The sequence below is a fragment of the Mauremys mutica genome, chromosome 7 (assembly GCF_020497125.1).
Source record: "Mauremys mutica isolate MM-2020 ecotype Southern chromosome 7, ASM2049712v1, whole genome shotgun sequence".
Classification (NCBI taxonomy): domain Eukaryota; kingdom Metazoa; phylum Chordata; order Testudines; family Geoemydidae; genus Mauremys; species Mauremys mutica.
In genome coordinates, this window is record NC_059078.1 from 70502665 (window position 1) to 70518364 (window position 15700).

The 15700-nt window shown below is 47.0% G+C and overlaps 2 protein-coding genes across 6 annotated transcripts in view; one reads left to right on the forward strand and one right to left on the reverse strand.

Annotated features, from left to right (window-relative positions):
- LOC123374075 (putative threonine dehydratase) overlaps positions 1–5081 on the forward strand; it is a 114650-nt gene extending 109569 nt beyond the window's left edge. For all 4 annotated transcript variants that reach the window (XM_045023527.1, XM_045023525.1, XM_045023526.1 and 1 more), the window contains one exon: positions 2905–5081. In XM_045023527.1, the coding sequence (XP_044879462.1) occupies positions 2905–3003 (99 nt within the window). In that variant the 3' untranslated portion in view covers positions 3004–5081. The remainder of the gene's footprint in view (positions 1–2904) is intronic.
- Positions 5082–8126: 3045 nt separating this feature from the next.
- The window catches only part of TMEM254 (transmembrane protein 254), a 34362-nt gene continuing 26788 nt past the window's right edge, over positions 8127–15700 (reverse strand). The window contains exons 6-7 of one of the 2 annotated variants that reach the window (XR_006581091.1): positions 9282–9476; positions 8127–8507 (exon numbers count right to left, since the gene is read on the reverse strand). Coding sequence is in view for 1 of the 2 variants with exons in the window: in XM_045024322.1 (XP_044880257.1) it covers positions 9443–9476 (34 nt within the window). In the remaining variant the exon portion in view is untranslated. Of the gene's footprint in view, positions 8508–8954; positions 9477–15700 lie in introns of those variants that run through there. The other variant, XM_045024322.1, reaches the window with a different exon arrangement.

The window sequence follows — 15700 nt, forward strand, 5'->3', positions numbered from 1 at the left end:
ACTAAGGACCATCATGAACCTCCCCACATTCCACTCTAAGTGCATTTCTCTAACTCGCCTTCTCCAATACAAACACAGAGCAGCATGTGTGTATAAAAGAAAACCCTAACAAGCCAAAGCACTGCCCTGCACACACAATTCTCCACTTGGGAAGAAGAAAACAGACCAGTACAAGAGTAGACCTTGGCGCAGGGATGACTTAACAATATCCAATGCATGTGGTGAATTCCACTACCTAGGGGCACAAATGTCCCCACCAGCCCATTCTCCTTCAGTTGACATTGGATTTATGTACTTATAAAATGTGGCTGTAATTAACAGGCTGTGCATGATCCCACTTACCCAAGGAAAACAATGACGAAAGCTCATGCTGCAAAACGTCTGTTAGTCTATAAGGTGCCACAGGATTCTTTGCTGCTTCTACAGAACCAGACTAACACGGCTACCCCTCTGATACTATGATACAGAAGACACTACTGAGAGTGAAATCTATTCCATGCACATCTGTAATACTCCTCTAGTCTAGGTGCATATTTCTCCCAAATAGATATGTCATGAGTCTCATAGACCATGTACTGGAGCAAAAAGGCAGTGAGTAAACAACATCGAAGTGATACAATGCTGAAGGAAAATGTAATTTTTACTACCGGACTACTCAAGGCTTTGCTACAGATCCATAGCTTGTCAGCATATGGATGATCAGAATCCTGCTTGGCTCCCGGAAGAAAAAAAAAATGTTTGACCTCCTCTGGTTCCTAGTGAACACTTGTCCTCCTCACAAAAACCACAACACAAACTGACAGGACTGGCAAACTCATCAGAGCACCAGGAGTAGAAGGTCTATACTGATGGCAGTTTAGCACAGAGGGTTCTAGCAGCACTTCTTCATAGTGTCCTGAGTTCCGTTTAGTTTTCTGTCCATTCAACTTTCATAGGAATTAATTCAGCCAAACATGGAAACTAATAATAATAATAGACTATAGATGCTACTTTGCCAATCAATCTCTCTCTGCTTTTCTGGCAGCAAAATCTTAAGTCAACTGTTGCTCCCCATCATGCAGCAGATGCTGGGAGGGACGGGGAGGAGTTGATCAGCGGGGCCCATGGACCCCCTGGAATGCCCTCATGGACCACAGTTTGAAAAACACTGCTCTAAAAAAACCCTCCATCTCCAGTTACTTGTAGGCCTGTTGTATGTTCTAAAGGGGAAAAATAATAAAGCCATCTTCAGACTGAGGCACATAGCTGTGGGTAATAAATCATGCTTCATTTCATGGCTTTTCATAGATTCCATGGCCAGAAGGGACCATTGTGCTCATCTAGTCTGACAGGCCACAGAACTTCTCCAAAATAATTCCTAGAGCATGTTTGCTAGTGGGCAACCATAATCAATAAAAATGAGCTCAGGGCTACTTGGCACAGACTGTAGCTGGGTTTTGGGGTGTCTCACCATTCAAATGGCTTTTTCAGTGTTTTATTTTTATTTTAAACTTTATGCTGGGGAAGTATGAAATGCTCAAGGGTCTGATTTTTCGGAATTTCACTGTGAGCATTTTTCAGATGATAGGCTGAAAGATAATGTTTTTAGTCTCACTGCATCCTTGAAAGTATCTATTCCTTATAGCTGAAATATAAAAAGCTGTACTTTTTGCATAGTCACTGGTGACTGAGAGTAATCAATAAACCCCTGGAGGTCCTCTAAAAATGGCCACATCCAAAATGTAACGTACGTTAACCACATCCCTTCTGGAGTAGCAGAGTGTATTTTTCCCTAAACTGCTATGTGCCAGTGAGAGGACTTCTCCATTAGGTTAAATTGCGCAGTTTTGTGCAGCATCTTACAAGCTATGCAAGCTAGTTCTATACAGTACATTGTAAAAGGTACTTGGTGCTCTTCATGACAGCATGTGCCATAAAAGAATGAACTATATTTGGTGGTTTTGATTTCAGTTTCCCATCCAAGCCTCACCTTCCACAAAGTTTAGAGGGAGGTGGAATTAAAATCAGTATTAAACTGGAGCGGAAAGCATAGATTTCAGGATGCTTGTCCAGGATTGACAGGATCTCGGGACAGCATAGATGTGAGTGGCTGGAAAAGATGAGTGAGACAGGAGTTGAAAATGACATTGAGGTTGTGAGCTTGAGTGACTGGGAAAATAGGAGAATTGTCAATATACTGGTGGAAGGAGGGAGAGAGTGGGAGGGAAAATGTGGAGTTTGGTTTAGCCGTGTTAATTTGAATTAGTAGCAGAATGTCCAGCAGAGATACTAAGAGATGTAGGACTGAGTGGAGGACTGGAGACATGGTAACAAACCATGTAAGCAGGTGAAGTCACCCAAGGTAGTGTACAGAGAATATTGGGTTGAGGATAGATCCCTAAAGGATGCTGACAAAAGCAGGAGAGAGGAGAAGGGGTGTCCACTGGAGATGGTGAAGGAGCCATTGGAGCCATGATAGCACAGAATCATGGAAACTTAGAGAGGTAAGCATCGAAGAGGAGCGAGGAAGAAGCCAAGTTGATAGGCAAATCATGGGAATGAGAACAGAAAAGAGATTCATCCAGAAGGTGGTAATGGGTGATTTCATGGCAGTTTATTGGAAAGGGCAGAGTCAGAAGAGAGGAAGTCAATGCCAGTGGAGTAGCCTGTAATAGAAGATTTTGCAGGTAAAGGGGAGATGGGTTGGGGAGACAGGTGGGACCAAGGGAGGACTTCAGCATTCTGTTTCTGAGGACTGGAGAAAGCTATAGCATTGCTATAAGATAGGGAGTGCAGGGTCCAGAAGCTTTTAACTTAGATTGATCATCTAGCCTTTATGAATGCATTTTATGGCTTAGTTGCAAATACCATTGTGGTCTGAGAATGTTGTCATCTGTTCAAGAATGTTCCTAATTCTTTTCCCAGGTCACCTGCATTATAGAGACTAGAGACAAAATCCACACGGCACAACTCAGAAATGCTCTCCTGGAACGCTACCCGACAATGATGTGGATGGAACGGTGATGAGAAAAGCGCAATGGAAAATGCTGAGGTTCTTTAACCAACACATTATGGAAAGCTAAACTTGAAGCACTAATAACAAAATATGCATAAATCTTTCCAAACTGAACAGTTAGCAAATAGCTACAGAATCAATTGATTTATTTATTTGCTCACAATAAAGTGACTGTCCTTTTGAAATCAAGTAAAACTTGAAGCATTAGATTAGCTCAGGAAAGCTTGATAGCCTCTGCTTGTGTTGGAATTCATTACTAAGTTATCACGTGGCTGTTTGGATTTTGATGTAGAATCCTGTGGTGTTCAATAAGTAAATAGCAAGAGGACATTTTTCTTTAGTTCATAATGCAGCTCTCTTATCACTCTTCAGATTTTGATGCCCACTGCTTTAGTAAGTAATGCATCCTCCTCCTGCTGGCTTTTCACATATTACTACTATGCTCACTTTGTTTTCCAAGCCAGAGGCAGCACTTCATCTGCTGAGTCTGCCTTGGCAGTTGTACAGGTGAATTTATGTCTGCATAAAATACCTTCACTTTCAGGGGCAGGGGGAAAAAGGGGGAAGGCTAATAACACATATTAAAGAGACTGTTGAAAAGGAAAACACCAGTTTGCATTTTTCCTATGGGAAAATGATCATGTTTATATGGATGTGGCTCCTAAAAATGTTGTGATTATAAAAGGCTGCTTTAATGTGATTAGACCATGCATCAAACAGGAACAAAGGGTTTCTTCTATCCTATGGGAATTTACCACAACAAACAATATATAAAATGTTTATTTCACCTAGGAGAGTATATTTCCTCCTTCATAACCTCTGCACTTGAATTTTGTGCTTAGAAGTCAAATGATGGTCTTAATCTGCTCAAAACAGAATCTATCCAGCTCATGTGACAGATTAAGTATAACATTAAGAGTTATTAACTAGCTCTGTTATATGTAAGCAAAGGCTGCTCCAGGAGAAGAGGAAGCACAAGTCTTAAGCAAATCACTAATGCAATTAAGAAGGAACGAATTGAACTGAATGTCCCTGATGACCAATTGTTACATAACCATCACCAGAGAGCTATTAATAAATGAGCACCATGAGATGAGGAGAGACTTTAGTTAGAGAAAGCTGGAGTCTATTACTGAGCCTAAGTATTCCAGTTGCCTCTATAGTTGTATGTGTTTCAAGTCAAGCTGAGCTATAATGGCTTCAACCAAAATCATTCCATTGGTTAAAATTAAACAGAATGAACCCAATAGTCCAATGTGGGCACATTTGCCTCCAGCTGCTCCAGTTAGGACTTAAACACAAAATGTTCATTTTACCTATTTATGTGCCGTATTAGGGCCTAATCCAAAGCCCCCTGAAGTCACTGGGCATTCCCCCCTATTTAGATGCCCAGGACTTATACACTATAAGCCAATTTTGTTTGTAGGGGCTGAAGAAGAAGGGAGTAATGAAGCCCTGTAATGACCGTATACATTTCTATATTACAATTAAAATATGGCTCGCCTGACCTGACATTTTTATCCCCCTCTAGTTGTTTGAAGAGCATTGTGCTTACCCATACACTTACCCCACGCACTGTTATGGGTGTAAAAGTCTGTGCTGTCTCTAAGAGGCGCGGCACAGGACTCACAGCCTGAGAGGAGAAGGCTCTGGTGACTTACCGCTACCTCTGCCCCCTCATGATTGTGGGCTAGTCTGTGAGCTGGAAACTGACAGCATAATTGACAGCTTTGGGACCTGTGTAAGTTACAGCAGCCTAACCAGGGTGGTCCTATGGACTACAGCACTGCCCAGAATTTCTACAATGCTGTGCCCCTGTCCCAGACATGCCCTGCAGCCCTGCCCCCCTGTAAGCGCTCTATTCTAGGGCTGGTGAGGTGGTCCTTGGAGAGCGGACGTAGAGCTGTTTTTGCGGTGTCTGTGCTGGGGAATATAGGACTTTTAGGGCTCCCTTATGTTGCTTTGGCTCTTTTATCCAGTCTAAAAGAGTGGGACTAGGTGTGAGGATCTCAACTCTGGAGTTTGACATGAAAGTTCAGTGTTTTGTTGTTTTTCTAGAACCATATTTATTTGCACATGAAAATTAAAAATTACTGACATACCCCAGAGTGTTCCTGTCTTTTTGCTGGTTGTAGAAATACATACATGGCAACTGAGTGCTTCCACACTTGAATTCATCATCCTGTAAATCTCAAACTATCAACTACAGCTCCATATTCCCTGGTCACAAGACTTCAAACCATTTTAAGAGACAGCCATTAGGCCAGTTTCTGTCCTTGGAGATGCCCCCATATGACTTCCCTTGGAAGCTGAAGAGTTTGTGTGCATCTAGAATTTGGCTCATGGGACGTAAAACATAAATAAGAGCCTAACTTCACCTCAGTGAGTCTGGCAAAACTCCTCTTGATTTCAGTGGAAGTTGCGTGTTTATATCTGAGCAGAGAATTTGACCCTACAACCAAAATTTTCAGTAGCAACCACTGATTCTGTGTGTCTGAATGCTTGGATGGCCAACCTGAGACACCATGGGCCTGATTTTTAGGGGTGCTGAGCACCCTTAACTCCAATGGAAGTCAATAGGCATTGCAGATGCTCAGCCATCCAGAAGAAGGCTGCAAGTAAAATAAAATTGTCTAAGGGTATGTCTACACTACGAAATTAGATTGAATTTATAGAAGTTAGTTTTTCAGAAATCGTTTTTATACAGTCGATTGTGTGTCCCCACAAAAACTGCTCTAAGTGCATTAAGTTGGCGGACTGCATCCACAGTACCGAGGCTAGCGTCGACTTCTGGAGCGTTGCACTGTGGGTAGCTATCCCACAGTTCCTGCAGTCTCTGCTGCCCATTGGAATTCTGGGTTGAGACCCCAATGCCTGATGGGGCAAAAACAGTGTCGCAGGTGATTCTGGGTACACATTGTCAGGCCCACCCCCCTCCATGAAAACAATGGCGGACAATCGTTTTGCACTTTTCCTGGGTTACCTGTGCAGATGCCATACCATGGCAAGCATGGAGCCCACACAGCTGACTGTCACCGTAAGTCTCCTGGGTGCTGGCAGACGTGGGACTGCATTGCTACACAGCAGCAGCTCATTGCCTTTTGGCAATGGTGCATTACGAGCGGTAGCCATCATTGTTGTACTCCTGGGTGCTCTTTTAGCCAACCTCAGTGAGGTCAGTCAGGGGCACCTAGGCAGAGATGGGAGTGACTCAGCCAGGTCATTCCCATCTTCTGCCGAGCACCCAGGAGATGATGATGGCTAGCAGTCGAACTGCACCATCTGTTGCCAGCCTAAAGATGTAAAAGATAGATAGAGTGGATCAAAACAAGAAATAGACCCAATTTGTTTTGTATTCATTTGCTTCCTCCCTCCCTCCCTCCCTCTGTGAAATCAACGGCCTGCTAAACCCTGGGTTTTGAGTTCAATCCTTGAGGGGGCCATTCTGTGTGACAATTGTTTGTGTTTGTCCTTGATGCAAAACCACCCCCTTTGTGGATTTTAATTCCCTGTAAGCCATGTTGTCAGTCGCCCCTCCCTCCGTCAGAGCAGACAATCATTTTGCGCCTTTTTTCAGCCCAGACGCCAAAGCACTGGGATCATGGAGCCCGCTCAGATCACCACAGCAATTATGAGCACTGTAAACACCATGGGCATTATCCTGCAGTATATGCAGAACCAGAACCTGCCAAAGCAAAGCCAGGCAAGGAGGCGACGGCAGCGCAGTGACGAGAGTGATAAGGACAGAGACATGGACATAGACTTCTCACAAAGTAGGGGTCCCAGCAGTGTGCACATCATAGTGTTAATGGGGCAGGTTCATGCTGTGGAACGCCGATTCTGGGCCCGGGAAACAAGCACAGACTGGTGGGACCGCATAGTGTTGCAGGTCTGGGACGATTCCCAGTGGCTGCAAAACTTTCACCTGCGTAAGGGCACTTTCATTGAACTTTGTGAATTGCTTTCCCCTGCCCTGAAGCACCAGAATACCAAGATGAGAGCAGCCTTCACAGTTCACAAGCGAGTGGCGATAGCCCTGCGGAAGCTTGCAACGCCAGACAGCTACCGGTCAGTCGGGCATCAATTTGGAGTGGGCAAATCTACTGTGGGGGCTGCTGTGATCCAAGTAGCCCACACAATAAAAGATCTGCTGATATCAAGGATAGTGACTCTGGGAAATGTGCAGGTCATAGTCGATGGTTTGCTTCAATGGGATTCCCTAACTGTGGTGGGGCGATAGAACCCATATCCCTATCTTGGCACCGGAGCACCAAGCCAGCGAGTACATAAACTGAAAAGGGTACTTTTCAGTGCAGCATCTTCAGGAACTCTGGTCTGTTTCAAAAGCTGCAGGAAGGGACTTTCTTCCCAGACCAGAAAATAACCATTGGGGATTTGAAATGCCTATAGTTATCCTTTGGGGACCCAGCCTACCCCTTAATGCCATGGCTCATGAAGCCATACACAGGCAGCCTGGACAGTAGTCAGGAGCTGTTCAACTATAAGCTGAGCAAGTGCAGAATGGTGGTAGAATGTGCATTTGGACGTTTAAAAGCTCGCTGGCACAGTTTACTGACTCGGATAGACCTCAGCGAAACCAATATTCCCATTGTTGTTACTGCTTGCTGTGTGCTCCACAATATCTGTGAGAGTAAGGGGGAGACATTTATGGCAGGTTGGGAGGTTGAGGCAAATCGCCTGGCCGGTGATTATACACAGCCAGACACCAGGGTGGTTAGAAGAGTACAGGAGGGCGTGGTGCGCATCAGAGAAGCTTTGAAAACCCAGTTTCATGACTGGCCAGGCTACGGTGTGAAAGTTCTGTTTGTTTCTCCTTGATGATAACCCCCCCCCACACCTTCGTTCATTCTACTTCCCTGTAAGCTAGCCACCCTCCCCTCCCCTCTTCGATCACCACTTGCAGAGGCAATAAAGTCATTGTTGCTTCACATTCATGCATTCTTTATTAATTCATCACACAAATAGGGGGATAACTGCCAAGGTAGCCTGGGAGGGGTGGGGGAGGAGGGAAAGACAAGGCCAAACTGCACTTTAAAACTTATTGAAGGCCAGCCTTCTGTTGCTTGGGCAATCCTCTGGGGTGGAGTGGCCGGAGGCTCCCCCACCGCGTTCTTGGGCATCTGGGTGAGGAGGCAATGGAACTTGGGGAGAAGGGCTGTTGGTTACACAGGGGCTGTAGCGGTGGTCTTTGCTTCTGCTGCCTTTCCTGCAGCTCAACCATATGCTGGAGCATATGGGTTTGATCTTCCAGCGGCCTGGGCATCGACTCTTGCCTTCTGTCAGCAAGCTGACGCCACCTATCATCTTCAGCCCATCACCTCTCCTCGCGTTCATATTGCACTTTCCTACACTCTGACATTGTCTGCCTCCACGCATTCTGCTGTCCTCTGTCAGTGTGGGAGGACAGCAGGAGCTCAGAGAACATTTCATCCCAAGTTTTTTTTCCACCTTCTAATCTTCGCTAGCCTCTGCAAAGGAGAAACATTTGCAGCTGGTGGAGGAAAAGGGAGAGTGGTAGTTAAAAAGACACATTTTAGAGAACAATGGGTACACTCTCATGTTAAACCTTACTGTTCACGTTACACAGCACATGTGCTTTCGTTACAAGGTCGCATTTTGCCTCTTGTATTGAGGGCCTGCTGTTTTGGTGTGTGAGGTCACTCACGCTTCACCCCTTCCCCCACCGCATGGCTGACAGCAGGGAACATTTCTGTTCAGCCACAGCCAAACAGCCGAGCAGGAACGGGTACCTCTGAATGTCCCCTTAATAAAAGCACCCTATTTCAACCAGGTGACCATGAATGATATCACTGTCCTGAGGATAACACAGCAAGATAAAGAACGGATATTGTTTGAATGCCAGCAAACATTGGGACCATACAGTGCCATGCTTTGTTATGGAGTGATTCCAGACTATGTGTCAAGTATCAGAGGGGTAGCCGTGTTAGTCTGGATATGTAAAAGCAGCAAAGAGTCCTGTGGCACCTTCTAGACTAACAGACATATGGGTTACCTGCCATGGCGGGGTAAAGTGTCCTACCATGGCAGACGGAATAAGGCCGCCCTCCCCAGAAACTTTTTGCAAAGGCTTTGGGAGTACATTGAGAAGAGGTTTATGGAGATGTCCCTGGAGGATTTCCGCTCCATCCCCATACACGTTAACAGACTTTTCCAGTAGCTGTACAGGCCACGAATGCCAGGGCAAATTAATCAGTAAACATGCTTAGTTTTAAACAAAGTGTAATATTTACAAAGGTACACTCACCAGAGGTCTCTTCTCTGCCTTCAGGGTCCGGGAGCACGCCTTGGGTAGGTTCGGGGGTTACTGGCTCCAGGTCCAGGGTGAGAAACATATCTTGGCTGTTGGGGAAACCGGTTTCTCCGCTTACTTGCTGTGAGCTATCTTCAATCTCTTCGTCATCTTCCTCATCCCCAAAACCCGCTTCTGTGTTGCATGATTCTACATTGATGGAGTCAAAGCACAGGGTTGGGGTAGTGGTGGCTGCACCCCCTAGCATGGCATGCAGCGTGGCATGTTTGTGGCTCTGATCCGGAGCGGCCGTTTGCCTGTCTGTTTTTTTGGTAGGCTTGCCTTAGCGCCTTAATTTTTATGCAGCACTGCTTTATGGCCCTGTTATGGCCTCTGTCCTTCATGCCCTTTGAGATTTTCTCTAATGTTTTGGCATTTCGTTTACTGGACTGGAGTTCAGCTAGCATGGATTTGTCTCCCCATATGGCGAGTAGATCCCATACCTCCCATTTGGTCCATGCTGGAGCTCTTTTGCGATCCTGGGACTCCATCATGGTCACCTCTGCTGATGAGATCTGCACTCACCTGCACCTTGCCACACTGGCCAAACAGGAAATGAGATTCAAAAGTTCATGGGCCTTTTCCTGTCTACCTGGCCAGTGCATCTGAGTTGAGAGCGCTGTCCAGAGCGGTCACAATGGAGCACTCTGGGATAGCTCCCGGAGGCCAATACCATCAAATTGCGTCCACGCTACCCCAAATTCGACCCGGCAAGGCCGATTTCAGCACTAATCCCCTCGTTGGAGATGGAATAAAGAAATTGATTTAAAGAGCCCTTTAAGTCGGGGGAAAAAAGGGCTTTGTCGTGTGGACGGGTCCAGGCTTAAATTGAGGTAACGCTGCTAAATTTGACCTAAAATCGTAGTGTAGACCAGGCCTAAGTGTTGTCTGCAAGTGTCTACAAGTTTATTGAATGTAGGTAACATGCTACTTGCACACCACACATAACATGGGTGTGGTGTTATCTTGTTGTACTGACTATGAATAATTAACATGTTTCTCATAGTTCTGCTATCCTGATAGTTTTCCTTATCATCTGTTAATGAAATGATTACCAGAGTTGATTTCCATACTACTACAGTGCTTTTTCACTGCAAGTCAGTTGGTTTTTAAAGCTAAGATGAAATTTGTACATAGGTAAAAGTCATTCTGAATACTTAAATCAATGTACACAACAGGAGAGGATAATAAACTGTCTGTGCAACCAGTTGTTGTTTGTATTCTGAAATACAATGGGATTGTCAAGGCAATGTCTAACATATTAAATTCTCATTTAAAGGAGTATATTTAGTATGCATTGTTTTAAGTACCCTACAAGAACTTTGGTTAAAACATATTAAAATTTGTTAGTTCCACAAATTGTAAAAACAAGCAAACATTCCATCAGACTAATAGTTACTTTTTTTTTAGTTAAAATCATAACATATCATCTCAGTAGTGAAAGATTATTTACCCTCTGATGTGCTGTTAGTACCAGAACAGTTTGTTAGTTCCAAACCCCCCTTGGATCAGGAATTCAAGACTGGTTTTGCTCAGTTGTCCTCAATGGGTGACATGAAATTCGCTTCATCCACCTAAAGCCCATTTGCAGAAGTTCTGTGAGTGAACTATGGTAGGGATGGGACATCTAACCCCATCCCCAAACACAGAGCTGGGACAGGGCTGCTTTTCGGGCCTATGGAATGGACATAGGGGACTCTTCTACCATTTGCACAGAGTGATTGGGCCACTGGATCTGGATAAATGGCCTCACCTGCAGTGCCACCCTCCATGTTGACTTAGCACAAAGACCCCATTCACAGCACACTGGAGATGCAGGGTATGCTTTGCAAGTAGCAGTACTATTCCACCACTCAGCAATCCTCTGAAGATAAATGCAGCAGAGGGCCTAGGCTGGCTGTCCTCACCTGAGTGAATTTTGTCACATGGTAACTAGTGTCTGTACATGTTCTTAGAAAAGCCAGGTGGTTAACTTTAGAGCCATTCACTGTTAAACTTGGAATCTTTTTAACTCCAGTAGCTCCGTTCCTGACCAAGTCTATCTTTCAGGAGTAGTCTTCTCTTGGCACAGGATAGGACTGACTCTCATTCACTTAGATGAACATTGCTTATATCCTATGGCAGAAGACTCTAGGCCCTGGTTAAACCATTTAGAAGTAAGTGCTACTCTCAGCTTTCACCCCAAGTAGCTAAACCAAAGGTTTCTGGCCCTTCTTGTTGGCAAGATAGACCTTAAAATCAAACCTGATTGCTGGATTTGAAAGTTTGTGTTTGCATCTTTTCCTTGAAACAGGGCCGCCTGGGGTGGGGGGGGGCAATTTGCCCCAGGCCCCACAGGGGCCCTGGGAGCCCTGGCCTGGCGGTGGGCCTGGTCTTCGGTGGCATTTCGGCGGCGGGCAGGGCTGGCTCCAGACCCCAGCGTGCCAAGCGCGCGCTTGGGGCGGCATTTTGCCGGGAGGGCGGCAGGCAGCTCCGGCGGACCTCCCGCAGGCATGACTGTGGAGGGTCCGCTGGTCCGCGGCTCCGGTGGACCTCCCACACATGTGCCTGCGGAGGGGCCGCTGGTCCCGCGGCTTCGGTGGAGCAGCCGCAGGCGTGCCTGCGGGAGGTCCACCAGAGCCACGGAACCAGCGGACCCTCCGCAGGCACATCTGCAAGAGGTCCCCAGGAGCCACGGACCAGCGACCGCCAGAGCGCCCCGCACGGCGCGCCGCCCTGCTTGGGGTGGCGGAATTCCTAGAGCCGCCCCTGGCGGCGGGGGGCCCTTCAGTGCTAAGACATGGAGTGACTGAAGGGCCCCCGCCGCCAAAATGCCCCTCGAGCCCTGGCCCGGCGGCAGTCCGGGTCTTCAGTGGTGGGGGGCCCTTCAGTCGCTCCGGGTCTTTGGCAGCATTTTGGCACTGGGGGCCCTTCAGTGCTGCCAAAGACCTGGACCACTGCCAGGTGAGTACAAGCACCGCAGCTCCCCTGCTTTGCCCCAGGCCCCCTGAATCCTCTGGGCGGCCTGGCCTTGAAACTGCAGCTTATTAATGGCCTTCTTCCCATCACCAGGCCTCAAAGTGCTCTTTGCCAGGTCCCTCCTCCCCAAATATTCCTCCTGCACACACACCTAGTTCCCGCCTTGTGAGACAGGGAGTGGTGGAATCTTCCCCTCAGATTTCTGGTGTTCAGAGGTCTATGCTATGGAGAGGAAGTGTCTCCAGGCACATGGGGTAAGGTTTTAACTCCTGTCCTCCAGAAGGGATGAAGTGATGACATAAGTGTTATACACACCAGTAGCCAGTCTTGATTTAAGTGTATAACACTTATCTTCATTTCAGATTTTGTCAGTGAAAGTAGCAAATCTGGATCAATGAATTAAAATAACATGCAGTTCCTCAGCAGTAAACATGATTCCACATTTGCACTTCAGAGATAATTTCATTGGCTCCTTTCCAGGCCCCATCACCTGGGTTTTTTACATTGATGATATGCAGGAGGAAACAATATGCTTGTTTGTGATCTGAACAAGGGTAACTCATTGACATGAGTGAGAGTGCCATTAGGCACCAAGGCAAGTACGCTGCCCATATTTATAGAAGGCTAGTCCTGGGTGGGGAGAGAGCAAGGGGAGCTGTGTACAAAGATCCAGGCTGTCTAGCCTTTCTAGCAGTGCTTTGGATCTCAAATTTGTCTGAAAGGGTGTTCTCCCTGCCAGCAAAGACTTCTTATTTCTTGAAAAGGGACTTAATCGCTCCTTCCAACAGTTAACCACCAAAGAAGCCCACCTCTGGGTTACATAAATAGTTCACTTTCCCAAACTAATGGCATTGTGCCTCCTTGACTGGCTTTCTTGCTGTCTAGGCTATTCCTTTTTAAAGAACCTCTTTTTAAAATGAGTTGTGAGAAAAAAGCAATGTCAGACAGACATTTAACAAAAAACCCACAACCACCCCCTACTTGCCTCAATTGGGGCTAGCTTTAATTGAGAGCAGAAGTGCCACTGGTGAGCAGACATATGTTTCTATTTCTGTTAAAAAGAGAAGAATGTTACAGAGAGAGTAACAGTAATTGTATGGCCTATTCCAAAACGCACTTTGTAAATTAGCTGTGCTGTAAATGAACATGTCTGCTAAATTCTATCATGTTACGCAGAGCAAAGGATGAGGCCCAGTGGTTAGCACAGAAACTGTACGTCTCCTGGGTTGGACTCTTGGCTCTGCTACTGATTTGTGTGGCAAGTGAGTCAACCTCATTTATATATCATCTGCCAGCTAGGCGCATTCAGGCTCAGTTAATATTTGCACAGCCAGTTTCCATTACAAGCCACAGTTGAGGAAGAATTGTTCTATATTTGGTTTCTGCTCAGATGGTTGTTTTTTTGGGTGTGTGCGCACGTGATATTTGAATAAATGTCTTTAAGCTATTTTAATAAGCTACCAGCCACAAATAAAACCCATTTTAATAAGCTATGAACCATACTACACACACACACCCAAAACCCCTGTAATTAAACTTTTTTAAGGCGGCAGCAGCAAAAAAGGGCTGACGTTTGAAATGAGGCCTGGATGTACAATCCCTAAGGGGGAGAAAGTGCTATGCTGAGTCTGGGGGGGAACGATTCCTAGAACCTGACTTACAAAATACTTCCAGCACATGTGTGTTTAAAGATGGTTGTGGCTGAAATTACTACGTTTTAATCTGGTTCATTCATGCCTGCAAGGACAGACGAAACCTTGTTGCTGGCATCCTATTTTAGCCCCTGGGGCTCTGCACACCTGTGTGACTCCTGGCTGCAGCATGGTCAGCAGTACTGAAGTTCAGTTTGTGGTCACATGGAACTGAATCACTACAATCACATAGGCCCAGCCAGACCTATCACTTTTGTCTGTGCTTTTTAAAAAGGGGGTTCTGAGACACTCCTGGCAGCTAGCTCAAGGCGCTCTCAGCCCCAAGGATAGCGGGTGTTTAAAGGCCCTCTTTAAACCTAATGTTCTAGGCCAGTGGTCCCCAACTTTTTTGTGGCCAGTAGCACATTCATGTTTTCAGAAGAGTGTGGCGGACGCCAACAATTACATGCAGGGCTGGCTCCAGGCATCAGTGGAGCAAGCACATGCCTGGGGCAGCACATGCTATGGGGCGGCATTCCATCCATTCTGCAGAGCCGGAGCATTTTTTTTGTTTTTGGCGTCAGTTCTGGGCAGTGCAGAGAGAAGCTGGGAGGACAGAGAACACAGGCGCCTGCAGCCCCAGAGTTCTCTGTCCCCAGCAGGCGTGGGGCCCCGGCTTCTCTCCCCTGCTGTGCACTAGGTTGGCCCCGCGCCTGCCGGGGACAGAGAACACTGCTGCCCGCAGCCCCGGAGTTCTCTGTCCCCGACAGGCGCGGGGCTGTGGCTTCTCTCCGGCTTAAGCCGCGGTCCCACGCCTGCCAGGGACCAAGAACACCAGCACCCGCAGTCTGCAGCCCTGGAGAAACTGGAGAGAAGCCACGGCCCCACGCCTGCCAGGGACCGAGAACTGCCGCCCGCAGCCTGCAGCACCAGAGAGGCGGGAGAGAAGCTGCGGCCCCGCGCCTGCCAGGGACAGAGAACACCGGCACCCACAGCCTGCAGCCCCGGAGTTCTCTGTCCCTGGCAGGCGCGGGGCCACGGCTTCTCTCCCTTGCTGGGCACTAGGTGGGCACACATAAATGCCCTGGCGAGCGCTATGGCACCCACGGGCACTGCACTGGGGACCACTGTTCTAGGCTTTCATTGGCAAATACTATAATGCACTGTTCCATGGGGCACAGTAGCCATTTTCCAGCACCTCAGGGTGCTGCAGTCTCCCCCAGTTCTCTGGCAGCTTGGAAGGGAGCAGGATAGAAGTGTTTGTCAGCAGGCTGAGGTAGTAGCTGCAAATGACATGGAATGAAGAGCCTTGTATCTATCATTGCCAAACTGAATTGCAGGGTGTCTAGACTGGGGCTGGGACTAACTGCACCCACTGGAGAAATAACTTGTGGCTCTCAGGACTGCCCGTTAATTGAAATCTGTGGAGGGCAAAGCCATTTTTTGACTTTCTGTGCAGGGAGCTGTCCCCAGCCTTACATGGCAAAATGGCTCACATAAAAGCTACTGTCCTACTGGACAAGAGAGTTGTTCTAGTGCTGTAACAGCTGGCCAAAGCCCACTGGTGCCCATTCCAAAAGACAGACTATGGCGTGGTCAAGTCTACCCAGAGAGCCATTGTGTGATACAGTATTATGGCAGCAATGTCCCAGAGCTTATGGAGTATTCTGAAAAGTGCCAGGGGCTATTAATAGAATTCACCTCTCAATTCCCCCCCACCCTAATCCAGCCATATTATCATCATCATGGCAAATTCCAAAAGGATTGAGCACCACCACCCAGATT